General features: G+C 38.3%; 1 protein-coding gene across 2 annotated transcripts; it reads left to right on the top strand.

Annotated features, from left to right (window-relative positions):
* The first annotated feature begins 159 nt into the window (after window positions 1-159).
* LOC121739303 lies at window positions 160-21,850 on the top strand. Of its 2 annotated transcripts, none has more exons than XM_042131683.1 (12): window positions 160-273; window positions 1,683-1,751; window positions 3,769-3,883; window positions 5,528-5,592; window positions 7,971-8,045; window positions 8,291-8,344; window positions 11,169-11,257; window positions 12,716-12,853; window positions 13,463-13,529; window positions 18,290-18,333; window positions 20,100-20,232; window positions 21,616-21,850. In XM_042131683.1, the coding sequence occupies exons 1-12, from the start codon at window positions 240-242 to the stop codon at window positions 21,666-21,668; spliced, it is 936 nt and encodes a 311-aa protein (XP_041987617.1). In that variant the 5' UTR covers window positions 160-239; the 3' UTR covers window positions 21,669-21,850. The 2 variants fall into 2 exon arrangements, with proteins under 2 accessions (XP_041987617.1, XP_041987616.1); XM_042131682.1 differs by having other exon boundaries at window positions 7,971-8,050; window positions 8,293-8,344.
* The last annotated feature ends 845 nt before the right edge of the window (window positions 21,851-22,695 follow it).

The raw sequence follows: 22,695 nt of genomic DNA, 5'->3' as shown, positions 1-22,695 counted from the left end.
CCATGGCCAAACCATGGCCAAACTGTTCACACGCGGCATATATACCAAGCCAATACTGGCTAGACTGGCAGTAATGGCTCTGTGAAAACTATACTTTATTATCTATGATTGCACCTCATAGATTTTTAAATCTTATTTGACGGTTTGATAAAATGGTTGTCAGGTGGTAGTAAGTTGTAACTTACACTAGTTTTAATAAGGTTTTTGGTTCATTCGGGTGCAAAATTTTTAATAAATTTATGAAAATGGGCGATGCAGTTAAAATATCGAAAGGTAAGTGAGATAACGTTTAACAATTTTATTGCAATGGCGACGGCTTTGTTCTTTGTAGCTTTTTTTGATGTGGCCATATCGCGTTGGATCATGCATGATCATAAAGTTAATATACGTAGCGGAATAGAGGAACAATCTCGAGCTGTCAAACGTAACCAAAATGGGTGAGATTAAATTGTCAACGTGCGGCACGTGCCGACTGGACGTCAAAAAAAGAGTGCTGCTGTCATGTATCACACGTCTCTTTTTACCACGCAATGTTACTGATAGTGACGTCTCTCTTGCTCAGGCCTTTGTTTCTCTATTCCGGTCTTATAATCGGCTAAGTGCGAGTCGGACTCGCGCACGTAGAGTTCCGTACCGTTATAGAGCAAAAATAGGCCAAATATTATGTTTTTAATGGGGGGGCTCCCATCCTCCCTTAAATTTGAATTTTATTTAAATTTAATTATTTATTATTAAAGTACACATTATATCCAAGGCCTTTGTGAAAATATCAAGTGCCTACCTGTTGCCATTATTGATATCGAGCAAAAAAGGCCAAAAAAATCACGTTTGTTGTATGGAAGCCCCACTTAAATATTAATATTATTTTGTTTTTAGGTACTTATTCGTTGTTATAGCGGCAACAGCTGATGTACACAATTTGTAAACATTTCAGAAGTCATAGGACATAGCTAGACATCTGAAATATATTTTACAGATTGTGTACATCAGCGGTTCTTGAGATACAGCCTGGCAACATACAGACAGACGGACAGACAACGAAGTCTTAGTAATAGAGTCTATGGTAATAGGGTCCCGTTTTTACCCTTTGGGTACGGAACCCTAAAAAAGCGGTTACGAACTTAGATGTGTATATGATTGCTCATGGTCATGATCGACATGAGATGTGCATGCTAAAGCTTTTCAATCACGAGTCATGAGTCATGACTATTCATCATGGCTAACGTGACCAAACTGACCATACTATTATAGTCTTACCAAAGCGGGACATCTAGATAATCGCACTAAAAAGAGAACAAAACTTCTATTAGGACTTAACATTTTACTTAAAAAGACGGTGTAGATTGTACAGTTTAGTAAAAATTTGTATTATAAGGCGCCTACCACACGTGCATGCTTGACCACAGTTTTGTTAGGCAGAAGGTAGACCTACATGTATAAACTGAAATGAATAAACTATATTTTCTGAAATGACTGGCCAGACGTCCGAAGATCCGTCGTTACGACGTTACGACGCGTCCAATAAATAATTTGTTCCTAGCTTTAAGTATATATTATATAATCTTTTTTTATTAGGGAGATCGCAGACTCGATCACACAAAAAGTGTGCCGTCTGCGATCTCCCGCAAAATGATTAAAACCAACGTTGTCTTAGTAGATTTTTAATCAGTTTGATTGAACAGAAATGTGGCACCGCAGCTGCTGTAGTGTTGTCGACGGTTTGAGCTCCGAGTGGAAGCTCGACGTGCGAGGTAATTTCATAATTTGTATGAAGTCTGTGCCTCGTAGGAGACGTAGCCCGTAGGTGCTCGTTATTTTGATTATGCCTTAGGGCCGAATCACACCGGAATGGCAGCGGCGAGCATTTTCATTGTCATATTATGATTTTAATAAACTTTATCTTCATTATTGTAATACATAGTATCGCTTGAGAAATAGCGGCCGCGAGACTTTCCAAGTTTCTCAAGCGATACTATACATGATAAGTATATCAGAGGTTTCCAAACTCCTTTGTTTCGTGGCCCACTTTTCCCCCCTATCCCCTTCCCCCCTACAATACTAATCCATGAAACTTGCTATTATTTTAAGTTCATAACAGTCGATGTGCTTTTCAACAAATTATCCAGGGGATTATCCTGACGCGTATATTTAAAAATATCATGCCCCTAGCCTAACTTAGCGCTTTTGTAATATAATAATCACTATAATAATTTTATGATCAGAAGCGTGCTCAAAATTGTATGTCCTTGCCATTGGTTCGCCATCCGGGTCCTTCCCGTTTCATACCACTTATTTTTCATACCGCGGTATGAAACAGCGAAGTACTGTTTTTGAATTGCCTGTTTCATACCGGCGTCCGAAACAGCGAAGACCTTTTTTGAATTAGTCGATTCGTACCGCAGCGCAGATTTTAGTACAGTCAAGCTCAAAATATCTATAAATAAATAACCAAACGTTTATTCTGCTACAATTAAATGTTACACAATTACACATATGACTTAATATACAGAACTGATATCAACAAGAATAAAATTAAAAATTAACCTATCTACAGCTAATTCATACATAAAAACTATCAAAGGTAAACAAAAAAGAAAAAAAACAATTAATGTATTAAGTACAATTATAGCACGGCAATGTAACACCCAAGTGTGCAGAAACTGAGACCACTCAGGTTAAGACGAACGAACAGTCGTCCCTGATCTTCCGTGGACCCCTAATTTCCGGGCAGAGGACAAGCAGACGGAAGCTGTATTATAACATATTAGAAGCTGTATTATATTTCTATATTCATCAAAAAATTATAATTTTATAGCCGACTTAAGTCTTATGACCAAACTAAACTAGAACTATTTTTTAATTTTGGCACCTTATTAAATTTCGTTTTCAAATTTCCCGCTAAAACGCTAAAGTTCATCATGGCGTCGCTATGACGTCACGGTCCTCCAAAAAACAAAAATCTTTGTATGGGTTTAACATCGAAATGTCACTCTCGCACACAATGTTTTGGTGATCGTGACGTTACACTCTGTGATTACTGTTGGCGATCACGTGATATTACGGATTAAATATTTACTTTTTATTAAATAAAATAAAAAATATTATAAAGTTAATGAGTAAAAATATGCCCTTTTCGGTAATTCTATAATACAAACTCTCAAAAAACAATAATTTGTATTATATTTCGTTTACTGTCTACACCCCCTATTATTATAAAATATACTTGAACTTAGGTGAATAGTACACAAAAATATTTTTTTAGTTCTTCTTGTTACCACTTTTCTATACGCCAGTATAAATAAGTGATTAGTCTAAAAATATTTACTAAAATTCGTGGTACGAATCCACCCATACCAAAGAAGAATTAGCCGTTTCATACCATTCCAAGCACCGCGGTATGAAACAGGCAATTCAAAAACAGTACTTCGCTGTTTCATACCGCGGTATGAAAAATAAGTGGTATGAAACGGGAACGAACCGCCATCCCTGGCTCCCTGGATAATTTTGGGGAAATCCGGAAGGATCAAGGACGACAGACCTATCTACGTCAGCATGCTCGTAATTATATTTGTTTTACCATTGGCCAACGTGGAGCAACATTTGCAGCCGGTTCTTCTCGGCGGGGTAGTTCCCGAACCGGTGGTAGACATCGTAGTTACTTCGTTCGACTTTCAAAAAGTGTATCATGATACCCATTTTGAATAAAAATATATTTTATTTATATTTATTTTATTTATCATCTACATTTAAAATCCCTATTGTCGACAGCTTCCATAGCGAAGGTGGTTGAATTCCCCGTCGCTGAGTCCGCGTCCTGCCTGCAGCAGAAGACCAGTGTCCTCAAGATTTGGAAAAATAAAAAAGCGACGTTGAAGCGACGCAGGTACCTACTTTTAGCGATTTATTACGGATATGTGTTCTTTTGAACATTTTTTGACAATAAGCAGCGTTTAGCAGTAGTATGCAGTCAACTTGCTAAAATTCGTTGAAAAACTATGACATCGCTTTTTTTTTCTAAATTTAATTATTATTTTTAACTAAAAATTAAAACCGACTTCCAAGGTAAAAACAATAATAACATCCTTATCATATGAACTAAAAAGTATTAAATAATTTTTCTAATCTAATAGCATGCCTTTTTCCGAATTCGGCTAAAACTCAACCATTTCTGTACTCAATCTTTATAATTTTGAAGTCGGTACCAGATAGCTGAATCTTCAGTCTGCCAGAATATTTGGAACTGGCACCGACTTCAAAATTATGACCATGTGTCACCCGTGTTTACCCACTACAAACGCGGTTCCGGCGCGGTAGCCGTCTTTACTATTTTTGCCCTGTAGCAGTTTAAGGTATTTAGTCAGTTATTGTAAGTATAAGTAGTTTATTTTTTATTTACGATTGTGCTGAGACGCTAATTTCGAAATACGGGTTTCACTCCAGAGTTTAGAAAAACGCAAGCGTCCGGTCACCGGACTAGTCTCGATAGGGCATAGGCTGGCACTCGCTCGACTTGTCGCTCACGCAGCGCACGCTTCCACGATACAAAAGTAATCTGCCCGGCTCCGCGCCGCCGCGCTGCTCGCTTGACAGCCCTGGCAGATTGAAGCGAGACGGCAGACAGTTATAATTGTACTATGAACGCTAAACGCAATGCAAAAGCTTGAAATTAGGTAATTTTCCAGAATAGTAGGTAAATATCTCGGCGATTTCGCGCCGTTTGTATGGAAGTGAGACAGGCCGATGTAACTTGTATTATCGATGCAAATTACTTCTCAGAAGTAATGTCAAATGTGTGCCCTACGGCCTACGCTCTGGAGTTAAGGTTGAATTTGTTATGTTAAATTTTTGTGACATTGGTGACCCTGACGTGGTAATGATGATGATGATGATGAATGTAATTTGCATAGTAGCATATGCTTTCAGTTCCTAAAACAGCGCCTAAACCCTCAAACTTGTATCTATACGGAATCCGGAGTTCTCTTAGTATTTTCGGAACTATAGTATACCTCGGTGAAAAATCATGCGTTTTGGTAGCATATGCTTAGGAATTAGGATGCTTCTCATAAAACCAAAATCACCATATATTTCCATATAAATTTAGAGGAGTTCCCTCGAGTACTCCTGGATCCCATCATCAGGTCACCACTTTTGTGAACATGGTACCAAATTGGAGTGAAACCTAATACAACAAAACAAAAATTTCGAAAATCGGTTCACAAAAGCGCGGAGTAATCGTTGAACATACAAAAAAAAAATAAAAAAAATATATCCACAGCCGAACATATTATAACCTCCTCGTTTTTTGGAAGTCGGTTAAAAGTTGGGTGTGTCAACTGCCATAGTTTATACTAGGTACGCGCAATGGCACGCACTACTGACTACGCGTACATTTGATGACCGAGTGCGTTATATTATGGCCGCACGCAATCATAAAACTTAATGTTACAATGTGACTTGTGAGTTACCTTTATATTATACTGTTTAACAAAAATCTGATTGATTTAAATACTTTTATATCTGCATATAGGTCACAAGTGGGGACTTCAGTTGTGAGCATTCCTGTGTCTGCAAATACATCCAAACCCAAAAGAAGTAAGTTATCCATACAGCATACTTAGGTTGGGTTAAAGTTAAAGTTATGGTTATAGTTAAGGCTTTAACTTTAAACTTAACTTTGACCGGAGAAATTGACAGATGACAGCTGGTCTAACAAGGTTATAAATGAACGTGGGCGGGGGCGCTGCTGGTAAAGGAGAACTGTAAAAAATGGCGTTTTTGTATGATGACAGCGTTAGTTCCTTTTTTCGCCACGTGCATTTAAGACCTTGTCGAGCTCTATGGTTATGGTTAAATAGGGCGTCTTGATGGCGTCCATTTTTAACTTTAACCTAAGATTTGACATTTTGCATTGTAGTTAAAGTTGAAGTTACAGTTAAGACGTATAGTTAAAGTTAGTTGGTGCAACCCAACCTTACCACTTACTATAGTTTGTGCGTTTTATGTTGACATGCGTGACACAATGACACATTATAATTGACAACAGTAGGGAAGTTACCTTTATAGATTCCCATTGTAGAATTGTTAAAATTACAAAATAAACAGTTCTTGTGTTGTACCAATGTTGCTTTATTATGTTTGAACTATTTTATCACAGTAATTTATACAAGCCATTTTATTTGACGCACACCAACCGATCTAAGCAAGTGCTACATATGACACCCCTTGCGACGCGGGTGTATATTATTCAACGTATCGCCTAAACTAATAGAGATCCCATTTTAAATTTTCTAGTGTACTTTCATTATCATTTAAGCTATATTTTGAAACAAAAAAAATAATAAAAAAAATAGGTCGAAGTGACTGTAATTCTGGTTTGAAAAGTTTACTTCCGGTTTTGGCCATTAATTTTTTTTCTATTTTTTAAATTTTTTTTACTGTCAAAAAGAACAGTATATTTTTAATATGTATCGCTATGTAAAATATTTTATAGTTGATTTGTTATATTCCAAAAATTACTTTCGAAAAATTGTAGTACCAATCAATGACAATTCTTTTGAAACCTATAACTTGGTAAATATGCAATATACAAAAAAAAATATTTTGCGTACACATTCATGCCTACTAGAAGTACAAATGGGCCGAATGTGGTCGATTTTCAGAACCTCACTTTTTTTTCCCTGTCCGCTTCACGTGAAATGTCCCAATATTAGGTTGGGGAAAAAGTTTCTTGGCATTTTATACGTATAAAAATTAAAAAGTTTTTTTTATAAAGTTTATTTACAATTGTCTAAATGTCCTTTCGAGCTGTTACTTGCTATTAGATTCACTAGATAGTTCATCAGAAGATGATTCGGATTGTAATTTTGATGCGCGCAAAACAGAATGATGTGGATTGAAGATATTTGATTGAAAATATAGGCTCTGGGGAACAGACTGCCTGCAGTACCTGCTGTGAAGTGCTGTGCTAAGGTGGCAACTAGTGGCAAGTGGCAACACTGTGTGTATCTGTCTATCATACACATATTATAATATAATCACAGAAATGGCAAATCAGATTTTTTTTAAAGCTAGAAGTTTATAAAGAATAAAAAATTAATAATTTTTAGTTCTAAAAATATTGTATTGCAAACAAATGCCCAAAATTCATTTTCTTATTTTTATACATAAAAGTCTAGATAAGATACTTAGTAGGGACGCCAACATGATCCAGGGAGGGGGGGGGGGGGGGGGGGGGTCTGCTGCCCCTGTCCACGATATGGCTGATTTTGGTATCTGTCCATGATACCAAAATCGGCCAGAGCCCAGGTACAATTGGTATAGCCCAAGAGATTTTATGACAAGTTGATATAATATACTTACTTACTATATGGCGAAAAGACTTTTTCCCCAACCTATTATTATAGAGTAGAGTAGCTTTGACTAGCCGGCCGAGCTAGGTGTTGTTATTTCTGACGTTGTATACGTAGTGCTTGTTCAGACACAGCGGCAACCGCGCAGTTCCCGTGCAGAAACCGAGTGGTTATGACTTTTTTACATTACGTATTTGTTATGTATTAACGTTGTAATACAATGCCTAGTCGCTCGCACACAAACACGGTATTTGTGACCACACCGAAGTCTGGCACTGACCGGCACAGCGGTGCGGCAACGCCGCCACAGATAAGTTACTAATGTTGGTGAAATGCAATTCGGTGTTATAAACGCGTTTATAAGTTTGGAACCGGTTCAGTGTGCATTGAATGCGTTCCATTTCTTTGGTGAAATCGCCCCTTATTAGTTATATTAATACCACACTGTGCGTTGTGCCGGTCGGTTCAGCGAGCACCACACCCCCAGCCACACCGAGCCGAAGTCTGCCGAACTGAAACGACGTTAGACGACGAATGTTAACTCAAAGCTCGTGATAAAAGCTATGCAAGAAAAATTAAAAAGTTGAACAAGTAATAAGCTAAATGTCGTTTGTTCACAAGAATCTACAGCGCGCGGCGGGAAACGGAGCGCTGTAAAAGTTGGTGGAGAAGGCACTACCGACCGAGCCGACGAGAATCAGGTACTGAAATTCCGTGTGTAATGTTTTATTAGTTTAAAAAATGTATGATAAAAACATAATTTCAAAATAATTTATAAGTGAGGGAGCCATGCTTCGGCAGCCCCCCCCCCCCCCCCCCCCCCCCATATAAACTATAACGTGCAAAATTTCATTCACCTACGTTTCCCCATTTTTCGTCAAAAGGAATACTTACAAAGTTTTTGGCTCACGTATTAATATATAGATATTTTTATTTTCACCAGGAACCTGTGGTGGAGGCGCGTGGGTCGGAGCTGCATCACGCGTTGGGTGATGGTAAGTACAAAACGTTGTACGTTTCTATTTGGCAAAAAAAGTATATAAAAAAGGCCAAGTGCAAATCGTACTCGTGCCAAAACCAAACGTTGCGTACGATATAGAGTAAAAATATCCAAAATAATTGGGCTTCTTGTATGAAAGCTTCTTCTTTATTGATTGAATGATTTTCCAAAACATAATATGATTGTAATGGGTTATTATAGCCGTACGATGGGGGGCATTATGCCCAGGGCCACAGTATAGCAATATTAGTCTCTACAGTAACGAAACGCCTTTGACGTCGCACGATGCCGCCACCGATGACAGGTACCGGGCAGATATACCAGGGTTGCCACGAAACGGGAAATAAAATAAAATATTGTGCTTGTAATGCAAATGTTATCATTTAATCTGTTTAATCAGCGTGTTATATTTACATATTTATTTATTTTATTTTTTTTAAAAACTTTATGCACATATAGGTACAAAGGTGGATTTAATGCCGTATGGCATTATCTACCAGTCAACCTTTAGGCGATACAAGGACATAGTTGTATAGGTGCCAGTCGAGTTGAAAGAGGAAAAGACAGAAAAAAATAATGAATATATATTATACTTATAAAATATATATTGTATAATATTATACTTTACTTATAATATACATATTATCACACATAAAATCATATATAAATAAAACCAATAACCATACGTTATATATTATTATAATAACTATATTATAATAATATATAGTTGATCAATGATGATGCTAAAAATATTATAAATATTAATTTATGCCATAAATTATGAAAACTAAGAGTCTGCCAACTGTTTCAAGTAAAACTCACGTACCCTGCGCTTAAAAGTATCTCTGGTTTTTGACATCCTGATTTCCGGAGAAAGAGCGTTCCAGAGGAGAATAGCCTGGATATTAAAAGAAGAGTGGACGGAACTTGACTTGTAAGAAGGGCAATTAAGCTGATTTGAAGGGGATCGGAGGTTTTTATCGTGCCTGCTGCAACGGTATTGAAAGTGAGGGGCGAGATATTCGGGAGTATGGGGATGATGCAGCAGTGAATATAGCACACACAGTGCCTGCACAGAGCGGCGCTGACGTACTGGTAACCAGTGTAGCTTGGAGCGATACGAAGAAACATGGTCGTATTTTCGAAGGTTGAATATGAATCGGAGGCAATTATTAAACAATCGGTCGAGTTTATCGAGTTTGTCGGCATTAAGATCTAAACAGCACACGTCACCATAGTTAATTATAGGAAAGATAAGGGACTGGACCAGCAAGGTCTTGACCGGAGTGAAAAGGAAATTTTTGAGCCGGTAGATGAATCGTACATATTATGTCGTACTGCCAGATATTTACGTGAAACTTTATTTTTAGATGATTTTAGTTCTCTATTTAAAAAAAAATAATTAACCCATCAAGCCCCATAAGCTCACCGGTGAGCGAGACACAATAGAATAACAATAGATTTTCAAGGATCCACGAATCACGATCGAAGGATTAAAATAATGAAGACGCATTCGAAATTTCGAATATATAAAATATCCAATAATTAATCACACGTCAGGTGTAACAGAAGCACTTCAAAACTTTTATTACGTGCGCGGTAAGGGCGCGGTATGTTACACTTGATATGTGTACCTGGCTAGGTAGGTACTAATTAGTATGTAACAGGGTATTTGACAGATTTTTAATTTATTCTATATTGTTTCTCTCCTTGTTACACTTCTTACAACGTAAACAATAAAACAGAGATGCAAATACATGCCGCCAAGGCCAACACAATATTGTAAACTGTGAGCCGATATTTATGAAAATTTAAGTCCTTTTTGTTTTTTGAATCAGATTTACATCCGTACACTGAACATTTATTAAAATATCCTATTGTTTATAAGATAAGTTATCGTTTTATAACACAAAATTTGTAGACAACGCGCCAACGTCACCCCTGTGGGCGCAGGTACACAAACTCCGCGAGTTAGTGTACGCGGGCCCGCCCCGCCCGCTTCCCCGCGGGTACCCCTCCGTTGCTCTGCGCAAGTACATTCGTTTCACTACTGTAGGGATATGTCATATTGCTATACTGTGCCAGGGCATAGCAAGTTTACCTTCAAAGATATTCATATTGCATTGTGACCAACCATGTGACAGATTACTAAATGTCATGTACTATTGCCAATTTTTTTAAAACTAGATCTACAAAAGAAAAAAATATTTCCACCGTACTTTTTTAAAATTTAATCACTTAAGTATATACATATACGCAAACCTTTCGGAAGAATCCTTCTATCCTCTGGTGAAAACCGCTTGAAAACCCGTATAGTAGTTATTGAGATTAAAGCGGATAGACCAACAGATGCGGCCAGGGATATTTTTTTTATGAAATAAGGGGGCAAACGAGCAAACGGGTCACCTGATGGAAAGCAACTCCCGTCGCCCATGGATACTCGCAGCATCAGAAGAGCTGCAGGTGCGTTGCCGGCCTTTTAATAGGGTAATAGGGGAGGGTAGGGATGGGAATAGGGGAGGTTAGGGAAGGGAAAAGGGTAGGGCCTCCGGTAAACTCACTCACTCGGCGAAACACAGCGCAAGCGCTGTTTCACGCCGGTTTTCTGTGAGAACGTGGTATTTCTCCGGTCGAGCACGCCCATTCGTGCCGAAGCATGGCTCTCCCACGTATAAATGATGATGAGGATGTTTCTTGTTTTTAATCACTATCACTGCATATTGCATAGTGATTCTTGCACTCTCTCAACGAAATAAATTCTAGTAGATCATCCAATCATCTGATTACCAGATCTGATTAGTGATCACATAAATTTTCAGAGGCCGGTAAGCGCAAGATGGAGGTGGTAGACGAAAGAAGTCTAGACGCGCCTCGAGCAGCGGTGGCAGACGGCGGTAAACCCTCGCAGGTAAATTGCATGACCGATTCTAGCGCCTCCGTGGCCCAGTGGCTTAGAGTGTTGCCCTAATTGAGGTCGTGAGTTCGATTCCCGCGTTGACCCCCCCCCCCCCCTAACGCCGCTACCGCCTAGGTGCGTAAATCGTAATGTACTATTCTAACCAAACCATACGGTTAGGACAATGTCGGCTGATCACCTGGCTAGCATAGAATTAGAACGTTAGAAAAGGCATTACATACAATCGTAATTTTGATATCGATTAGCATGGGCATGTAAAATGTCGGTCCTGTGTCTGATCGTGTCGGTCGTCCGTCGGTCTCACTGGCTTTTGAGAGTAAAGGGAGGAATAGAGAGTGCTCATGTGTACTGCGCACGCACTTGGGCACTGTAAAATTACTTGTGCGCAACTGGCCTGGTTTCAATGAAACTGGCCCCCGTCACCATATTGGTTTTGGCCCAGATCAACATTAAAGTTGATCACAATTTTAAGATCGACCGGCGATATAAGAGCAAGCGCATTTACATAATAATTAATTACTAGCTGTCCCGGAAAACGTTTCTTTGCCATATAAAGTATTCGCCTGTATTATTTTATTGAAGTGACTAAATGAATATGTCACCATGGCAACGTCCATCGCTATCCCGTCGCACAAACAATGGTCGCCGTCAGTCTCGAGTTGTAATAATTTACTATTATTTATTCAACAAATGCACTTATCAATATAATAAAAGTAGCCAGTAGCCGATTCTCAGACCTACTGAATATGCATATAAAATTTGGTAAAAATCGGTGAAGCCTTTTCGGAGGAGTACGGTGACTAACATTGTGACACGAGAATTTTATATATGTCGTAGGATGATTTGATAAATCCGTGTTTTCGCGAAATCCCTAGAATTTTCGCGAAAATTCGATTTATTAAATCATCCTACGCATGTCGTAGGATGATTTGATAAATCCGTGTTTTCGCGAAATCCCTAGAATTTTCGCGAAAATTCGATTTATTAAATCATCCTACGCATGTCGTAGGATGATTTGATAAATCCGTGTTTTCGCGAAATCCCTAGAATTTTCGCGAAAATTCGATTTATCAAATCATCCTACGACATATATAAGAAGATATACCATCGAAGAAATTGAATAAGTAATGGCAGATGGCGGACCGACGTCATTCGGTCGGGGATGTCAGTTCAATTTTAGTCGTAATCTGGCTTAAGTAAAGCAATAAAATACGATATAAATATTAATTATTGTTAAACTTTTAACTTGTTTTCACTAATGTGCTCTACCGTCCCAGCAGGCCTTAGTAGGCCTACTGGGACGGACTATGAAATCGTTTAGAGACTCAAACAATCGGCTAAGAATGCCGCGTCCTGCTCTAACAACGTCATTTCACGTTTGTTAGAGTAGGACGCGGCATTCTCGTACGATTGTTTGAGTCATAAAACGGTTTCGTGGTACGGCCCCAGGTGCCAGGCTCCACCCAAACGGCACGTCACTCCAAGGTGGGAAGCGACTCGCCGCGCGTCGCACCGCAGCGCCAAAACCTGCCGTTCGTCTGCGGCAACACAACTACATCTCACAATATCGCTGCCAACGTGCAGAAGGTGAATCTTCTATAGTCTATACTCTATAGTTATACTACAATAAAAAATCGGCCAAGTGCGGGTCTGACTCGCGTACGAAGGGTTCCGTACCGTAATAGAGCAGAAATAGGCCATAGGGTAAAAACGGGACCCTATTACTGAGACTTCCTTGTCTGTCCGTCACTCTGTCTGTCTCCAGGCTGTATCTGAAGAACCGCTATAGCTAGACTGAAATTTGCATATATTGTGTATAATATCTGTTGCCGCTATAGCAATAAATAAGTAATAAAAACAAAATAAAATTCATATTTAAGGTGGGCTCCCATACAACAAACGTGATTTTTTTGCTCTAAGTACTTATATCAATAACGGCAACAGATCTAAGGCACTTGACAAACAAAATCCTCAATTATATGTGTAAGTACTTTAATAATAATAATAATAAAATAAAATTAAAATTTACGGGGAGCTGTCGTACAAAAAAACAAAACATTTGGCCCTATTTTAGCTCTATAACGGTACGGAACCCTTCATGTGCGAGTTCGAATCGTACTTGGCTGATTTTCTTAGAATATTAATTTTACGAGGATTTGTTGTGACGCGGACGGTTGATGATGATGATGTTCGCAGATGCTATCCAGTCTGAAGAACCAGCATGTGCCGAGGGGGATACCACCAAATTTTGCGAACCACATTGGTGAGGAATTTTCTTATTGATGCCCACATAAATAGATCAAGATATATGTCTGTGTTGATGCCATCTATATATATATCTTTTGAAGAAAAATGGGGAAACGAAGGTGAATGAAATTTTGCACAGTTATAGTTTATATGGTGAAGGAGTGCATCGAGCTAATATTATTTTGAAATTATGCTTTTATTATACATTTTTTTAACAAATAAAACATTACACACCCTACAACACACACACTAGGAAAATTGACAGATTTTTGAGTGACAAGCCTATACATACGAATTATACTCTTTTATTTATGGTTGAAGTCTGTTGACAACAAGGTGACAAATTGAAAATGGATTATAGTTTTTGTTATTTAATCTTAGATAATATTAGACAATGCTTACACGGCCAGTCTGAGATCAGCTGAGTCCCAGAGACAAGAGTTGAAAAAATATGATAAGTCAATATTTTTTTACAAAATATAGGGAGTAGTCCTAATGTCGTTGAAACTAAGGTCGAATTTCGACCATTGGGCGATCTTTAGTACATTTAAATACTAAGGGGGCGTCCACAAAATACGTGAGGTGTTTAGGGGGAGGAGAGGGTCGAGTCAAATCTCATATAATCTCACGTGGGGAGAGGGGGGGGGGGGGGGGTGTCGGTGTCTCATTTAATTTTTTTCTACGTATGCTTAAGGTTTAATCGTAAGTGTAATCGTTATACGATTAAGGCCCGCTTCGACCAAACTTGAAGTTACACGAGTATAACTATCATGAGAATAATTTTATCCTTTAATTTACTCTAGGGTATTATCGTTTGCATTTGACCAAGTTACTCAAAGAGTATGAAATAAAATGTCAATTATAGTTCACAATGACACCGACCGTGACAGTTGAACCCTGTTGTGCAACTATTCTCAGTTTAACATTTACTCCACCAAAATAGCCCGTGTAAATATTTACTCCCGTGTAATTACCTCATTCTTGGATTAGAAGTTGGAAAAACGCAAAACCAGCTTACTCTTAGATTAGGAGACAGTTATACTCGAGTAAAATTTTACTCCAGTTTGGTCGAATCCCAAATATCACAAATTCCTTGGAAAGAAAATCTACTGACTGTCAAACCAAACGCGTACGTAAGAAACCCACATTTTGAAAAATCCTACGTGAGATTTGTGGGGGGAGGGGGGGTTAAAAAATCTCATCAAGGGGGGAGGGGGAGTCTAAAAAATAAAAAAAAACACCTCATGTAATATGTGGACGCCTCCTAAGCACCCCCTAAGCGAATGGTCGTGTGAGTGAGAGAATGTGCAACAGTGTAGTGTGCGTTTGTGATTATTTTTGTTAATTTAATGTACTATCAGAGAAGTGGATTCCTAGGCAGATCGGGGACCTACGTAGTTTGGTCGCGTTACGTCAAACTCAGCCGACAGATCACAATTAAAGTTTGTGCGTTTTATGATGACATGGGTGACACTTCTCATATTGCTACGGGTTTTTTTACAAGAAAACAAAAAAAAAAAAAACAAAATGTAATAAATTATATTCCATCTACAAAAACAAATGTTTCCTATTGTAAATGAATAAAAATGAAAAGTTGCTAAATACTAACTTATTATTATAAAATTATAAATTTTAACTGTGAAAATAATTGTTATGAAAATATTTGAAAAATGTCAGATGCATGAAATGGAACTTATGCCAATAGAGATTGACGCTGTTGAATCGAAATCAAATCGATAAAAAGGGCGGCCATTTAAAATCACCGGCGCCACTCTGAAACGTCAGTACGAAATCGATAATTTCGATTGCAATTTCTTTACGAAGTGATTCGATATTTTTAAATTATCGATTAATTTTCTTAGGTAACTTCCCTATATTGTCAATTATAATGTGTCACCCATATCATCATAATAGACCTGGATCCCAGAAGGATAAGACATAACTTACTCTCTGATGGATGAAACCATAGGTTATTAGTAGTGCCTCGTGTACTTAGAATACCTGCGAATTTGTGTAGCCCTAAGTGTGACACCTGGTCAGGTACCAGGTAACAAAGTGGACTAAAAATGAGTCCTACATTACTTATTTTCAAATGGCTAATATTTATATATAATTTGTAGATTATTGTTCTAAACTAGTATCATGTAGTGTAAGACACTTTTCAATGACCAAAACTATTGCCAGACGTTTTAAAAGTAACTTTGTTGCAATTATTTTTCAAAGGCATTATTTTTATTTTATAAATTAATATAACACCTTAGAAAACAATACGATATTGCAAGAATTTATTTTCTACTATCTGTTGCCTGCGAGCTTGTCCGTGTCAGCATACTGTATAGTATAATAGCAAAGATGGACAATTTTCCTCTGTTTCCTTAGGTACCCAAAGGGTAAAAACCCGGGACCCGATAACAAATATATTTCAGCCTGTTCGTCTGTCTGTCTGTCTGTCCATATCCAGACTGTGCCTCCTCTTACTAACGTGTAGTGAATATTATTCAAGTATGGATACAATTGAGTATTTTTTGGTCATATACCTAGTCAAGTGCCTACCTGTTAGACCCAGATGACAGATCCCAGAGCGAGAAGACAACTTACTATCACAATATGGATGAAACCTGAAGTACCTTATGTACTTAAAAATATACCTTCGAATTTGTGAAGCTCTACATGGAGCTATACTCACTCTCACTCACTCATAATGTGTAAAAATGTATGTCTGTCTGTGACCTCTTCACGCACAAACCGCTTAACCAAATGCTTTGCTGAAATTTGGTACGGAAATACTGGTACTTGGTACTTTGTAGGAAATATGATACTTTTATCCCGAAATTTTGCGAAATGGAGTTGCGCGTGTTATCTCTCAATTAATAAATATTGAAGTAAATTTATATAAAAGTAAAACTATTTGGAGCTATTTCGTTTTATAAGGTATTTTATTTTTAAGATAAAAGAATAAATTTTACTATGATTATAATAATTAACTGTAGGTATTTGTCTGTTAATTATTCATCGTAATCATCAACAAAATCATTATAATTTTCATCGTTCATCTAATCATGACCCAATCACGACACTGCCTGCTTCAGTCATCATCCTTGTCGTCATCAGCTAAGGTAACACCGCGTGTTGGATACGTTTTAGATTGCTTGTTTTGTATTGCGGCCGGGCCGGTCTCTCATTGTAAACAAGCAATGGAACAGCAAAAAATGGAAAGGGCGTAAGTGACAAAATTGTTTTTGTCGCGTAATTTAAAAACTATAAATACATTTCATATAAGCTATGGGCAAAAAAATTAACCCCAGGGCTCAAAGTATATCTGTACCAAATTTCAGCAAAATCGGTTAAGTGGTTTGGGCGTGAAGAGGTTACAGACAGACAGACATTTTTACAGATTATGAGTGAGTGAGTGAGAGTGAGTATAGCTCCATGTAGAGCTTCACAAATTTGAATCTATTCTAAGTACATAAGGAACTACTGAGAACCTAAGGTTTCATCCATATTGTGATAGTAAGTTGTCTTATCGCTCTGGGATCTGGGTCTAACACTAGTAGGCACTTGACTAGGTATATGACCAAAAATACTCAATTGTATCCATACTTTAATAATATTCACTACACGTTAGAAAGGGGAGGTACAGTCTGGATATGGACAGACAGACAGACGGACAGGCTGAAATATCTTTGTTATCGGGTCCCGTTTTTACCCTTTGGGTAAGGAAACAGGGGAAAATTATCCATCTTTGTTATTATACTATGCAGTATGCTGACACGGACAAAGTCGCGGGCAACAGCTAGTAGAAAATAAATTCTTGCAATATCGTATTGTTTTCTAAGGTGTTATATTATTTTATAAAATAAAAATAATGCATTTGAAAAAAAAATAGCAACAAAGTTACTTTTAAAACGTCTGGCAATAGTTTTGGTCATTGAAAAGTGTCTTACACTACATGATACTAGTTCAGAACAATAATCTACAAATTATATATAAATATTAGCCATTTGAAAATAAGTAAAGTAAGACTCATTTTTAGTCCACTTTGGTTCCTGGTACCTGACCAGGTGTCACACTTAGAGCTACACAAATTCGCAGGTATTCTAAGTACACGAGGCACTACTAATAACCTATGGTTTCATCCATCAGAGAGTAAGTTATGTCTTATCCTTCTGGGATCCAGGTCTATAAAACGCACAAACTATAACATGTTGAATTGACATGATCCGTCATCCGACCAACTGACGTTGGTTTGTCAACTGCCTAGGAATCAATTTCCTCGATGGTGCTATTATATATGTCCTAAGACATAAGTCATTTGGTCGCGTTACGTTACATCCACCGATCCTGCTAGCTGCCTTGCTATATTTTATGAGACTTCATAAAATATAGCAAGGCAGCTAGCAGGATCAAGATCCAAACAGTTATACCAATTTTTGCATTTACTTTGTAGCGCCAATTTAGATTACTGCATGCGCTTAGTTGACGGTAGACGTATGTCTTTTTTTAAATAAAATAAGCTGGCAAACGAGCAAACGGGACACTCGCAACATCAGAAGAGCTGCAGGTGCGTGCCGGTCTTTTAAGAGGGAATAGGGTAGGGGATTGGGCCTCCGGTAAACCCCTCACTCGGCGAAACATAGCGCAAGCACTGTTTCATGCCGGTTTTCTGTGAGCCCGTGATATTTCTCCGATCGAGCCGGCCCATTCGTGCCACGGCTTTTTTTCTTTGTTTTCTTTGATATTACAAAAATAATAATGTTATAATTTCGTCGTGTTTAGGTCTGAAGAAGTTCCTGGACTCCATCTTCCCTAACCCGCCCGTGGTGAGACCGTTTTTTAGGGTTTTTATTCTTTATAATATTTCACAACGATATTGACGTTATTATTAAACAAAAAATTGAAACCGACTGCCAGGGTAAAAACGACAGTGATTTTCTAAAAGGCACCAGGTAACTGCTAACCTATTCGCCAGGTCTATGACAGAATTTAACTGCAACTTAATATAGGAAGCTGGTACCGACTTCAAAATTATGAAGATTGAGAACAGAAATACTGAGTACAGAATAAGAATTATTTAAAACTTTTTAGTTCATTTTAGAAAATTACTATTGTTTTTACCTTGGAAGTCGGTTTTAATTTTTTGTTTAAAATTTTACTTTTTTTCTACACAGTTTTTGCGTTTTTACTTTATCAACATCATTGTCACTCATGAACCCCGTGATCAAATTTCTACCTTGGTAGCCATAACATGAATTCGAATAATAGTAGTTGTTATACTTTAAAAAAAGCAAAATAATATTAAAATCAATAGACAAACTATCAAAATAATGATCAAAAACATCAATCTCGATCTATAAGACTATGAAAAGTACTAATATATAATATATGGTCATAATGACGCGGACGTGATGATGCATGGTTTAGAGATGATGATGATGATTAATGTAGTCAGTATAGTAGCTTATGCTTTTGATCTTTTAAACAACACCCGAACCTCCCAAACATATATCTAAAATGAATCAGGAGTTCTGTTCAGCATCTACGGAACCGTGGTATACCATGGTGCAAAATCTTACTTTTTGGTAGCATAATATGATTCAAGGAGTCCACTCGATTCCTCATGGCTCCCATCATCAGACCACCACTTTTGTGAACATGGTAGTTGCTACCAACTCGAAACAATACCCTACACTGCTACACAACAAAATAAACATTTTTAAAAACCGGTTCACAAACGGCGGAGCAATCGTTGAACATACATAAAAAAAATATCCACAGCCGAACGTATCACCTCCTCCTGTCTGTAAACGGTTAAAAATAGGGTATATTATCCAAAGGTCCGAGCAGAGGACGCTACTAGCACACAGTTAAATAATCCGACTATGGTCCAACATGTTTTACGCATTTTTAATTTTAAATTTATAATATTATTTCAATTATCCTTGGTGCGAAAAATCTAAATAATAATATAACAAAAAAAGGATATGGACGAACAGTCCATAGACGGCCCCAATTTTATAATAAAAAAAAAAAACATGTTTTACGTGTCATAATATCAGAATATCGACAGAAACGTCAAACGTCGAACAAAACTTTTTGTTTACTGTCTGTGCTGCTGCTGACTCTAGCGCGAAAACATTGCAGAGTCGTAGCGCATCAAAGCGAATTACCAAAAACTGAACTTAGCAACTTTAACTCATACTTCCGCGAGAACAGTCAGCTTTGGTCGCGTGCATTTTCGTCGGTCGGGCGAATTCGCCAGAATGTGGGTGCCTTTTTAAAGTCTCGCTACGCTCTGCAGTTAAGGTTGAATTTGTTATGTTCAGTTTTGGTAATTCGCTTCGATGTGCTTCGAGTTTCGACTCAGCGTTAGTATAAATTGACCCTAAGGCCGGCCGCGCACTAGTGGCCAGGTCGCAGCGCCCATCAAAAGTATGGTTTGGCCGCTGGCCGCCGTGGGGCCAGGTGCGTGTGGTCTCTGGCGGTTTCATACTAAGGTATCTATGTCGATAGCCGTCGCGACCTGGCCGCTGCGGCTTGGCCGCTAGTGCGCGCCCAGGCTAAGACAGCTACTGTGGTGCGCTTTCAGCCACTTTGCTTCGTGACGGAGTCTGCGGGGGCGGGGGTTGCGGGGCGCTCTTTCTACAGGGATCTCTCGCTGCTGTGTGCCGGCGACGGCCCCCTCCCGCTACAGTTGCGCTCGCGACGAACTCAAGCAACCCGTAAGCCGAGTTTCCTATTGCTAACATGTAAATTCTAATAAAGGTACATATTAAATTCCCGTGTCACAGTGTTTGTGCGCGAACTCCTCCAAAACGTATCAACCGATTTTAATTTTGTGTACCTATACCATCAGAGAAGTTGATTCCTTGGCAAATGGGGGACCTATCGCGGCCTAAGTAGTTTTGTCGCGTTACGTCAAACCCAGCCATGATTCTGGTCAGTGGAATTGGTCTGTCAACTGCTTACGAATTTATTTCCTCGATGGTACATTCGTTAGACCTTTTTTTTAACATGGGGAAATGCTTTACGCATCTTCGGCAAATTGGGGATATCGGCCGGGGTATGTGGGACTCCTGTTATAGCCTACCCACTTAAACCCCACGGTGCTCCACTCATCGCTTAAGGCAGAGTTGCGGGTACGATAGAACCTATCGCAACTCAACCAGCGATCATCTACAGACCCGACACCACCCCGCTACTCGCGTGGCCGCGATGCGCAGGAACAAGAATAGATTTTTATCTAACTTTTTATAGTGATACTACGAGTAGAAATAATTTATGCGGCAAAACAACGTTTGCCTGGTCGGTGGTGAGCTAGTAATAATACAGAGTGAATCAAAAATAAATGATAATACTTTAGGGTGTGTCAGTATTTCTTGTAGAGTTCACTGTGAAAGTAGCAGCACTGAAAGACCAAATTTTTTTTCTCTTTTGTATGGGGAAACTCGTGATGCTCGGGCCCTTGCCCATAAAAAAGTGAAAAAAAATCGTCTTTCAGAGCAGCTACTTTCACAGTGAACTCTCTACAAGGAACACGTACACTCTCGCTTGGCATTTGGAAGTCGTTTACACGCTTGTGAATACGTCAGTGTATTGCATAGCGGACACTGAACTGGTGTCGGCTATTAACATATTTGGGGTTCAAGATACACTTTTCGGTTTGGTAATATTCCAAAAACGATAAACTCTCTTCGTTCGACCAGCTACTCATTTTTCCATAAGCTCACGCAAGCCAAGCCAGATACTACCTTTACACGCTTGTTCTTGTTAACGCTCGCCAAGCCTTGGCAAGCGTAGAAACGTAGCATTAAATTGACTAAATTGAATGACAACATTTTTATTTTGAGGAGGTTTTAGATGTAAATTATGAAATATGTGACGTCACACTAGGTAGGAGGTGAGGTGGGGGTCTCACAAATGTGACCTGTCACCTGTGACAAGGAGGGCGGAGGGGTCTAAAATAATTCAAGAAAATCGTGTGGTGTACTTTACGGATGGCCCCAAGTAATGTTTCTGATTGTTGACACCAATTCGTACATCTATTCTATCACGTCGTCTATCTATTTTGCTAAAACTATAATATTATGTTTGTTGTTTTTCAGTTTCTGGCAAAGCTCGAGAAGGCGCGCCCTTCGAGCGAGTGAATGTACGCTGACAGTTCGTGCTCGCCCTCGCAGATGGATCATCATATAATGCAACAGACTTAACTAGAAACTACTATTCTCAAATCGCAGAATTCTGTCTGTAGCGGTCATTGACTCCCTGTCTAAAAACTTGTCATATTTCGTCGTTTTCTATACAAACCACGATTGACAATGAAGTGAAAGATGTTTCTAGTCTAAGGCCGATATCGTATTTTGCGTACACAATGTGAATACAGTATTATTTTATTATATCACTTAAACCTTATAAATAGTTGGAGATTATCATACAAAGACGTAACTAAGACGTTTTCCGATGAAAATATAATAGTTTATAGTGCTTATGTTTCTTTACAAGAATTCAATTTTATTCTTAAGTAAACAGAATGCAGTTCGAGCTGCTAGACTAGAAAGGTCAATGACCGCTGGTGTCACCTTAAATTATTGTGTAATTGAATGTGCTATGTGCTCTATGTAAATCTAAACATTATGAAGTGTTTACCTATCATGAGTCGTCGGGTTGGACTATAATAAGATGTTTTAAATTTTAGTAAGCATTCAAATTCAAATTGTTATGTTATAACTTAAATATTTGTGCAATCGACCTTTAATAATTATGTTCGTTATTATTTTCAAATTCTAATTTATTGTAAAGGTGCGACCACACCGGGAGCATTCGTTTGTAATGTAAGTTGTAATGTCCCAGTGCCAGAGTCGAGCACATTACAACACATACAATATCACTGAGGAGGCGAACTGAGTATTACAATGCGCATCTTGTAATAATATAATATTTTGATACAACTTGTAACTGAAAATCAATGCTCTTTTGTAAATTTTACTGGGTGTCACAATTAAAGTGGTAATACTTTTGGGTGTGTAGGTATGTGTCTCCTGTATCACTGTGAAAGTAGCAGCGCTGAAAGACTAATTTTTACACCCTGTATCAATTTACCATCAGTTTGGTCATTACCATGATCACGAATCAGATTGATGAAAAACTGAGCGTCTAACCTAACCTACGTCTTTAGGGTTGATTCA

Source organism: Aricia agestis, chromosome Z, assembly GCF_905147365.1.
Source record: "Aricia agestis chromosome Z, ilAriAges1.1, whole genome shotgun sequence".
Lineage (NCBI taxonomy): Eukaryota > Metazoa > Arthropoda > Insecta > Lepidoptera > Lycaenidae > Aricia > Aricia agestis.
Note: the sequence above shows the minus strand (reverse complement) of the source record. Positions and strands in the feature narration are given on the sequence as shown.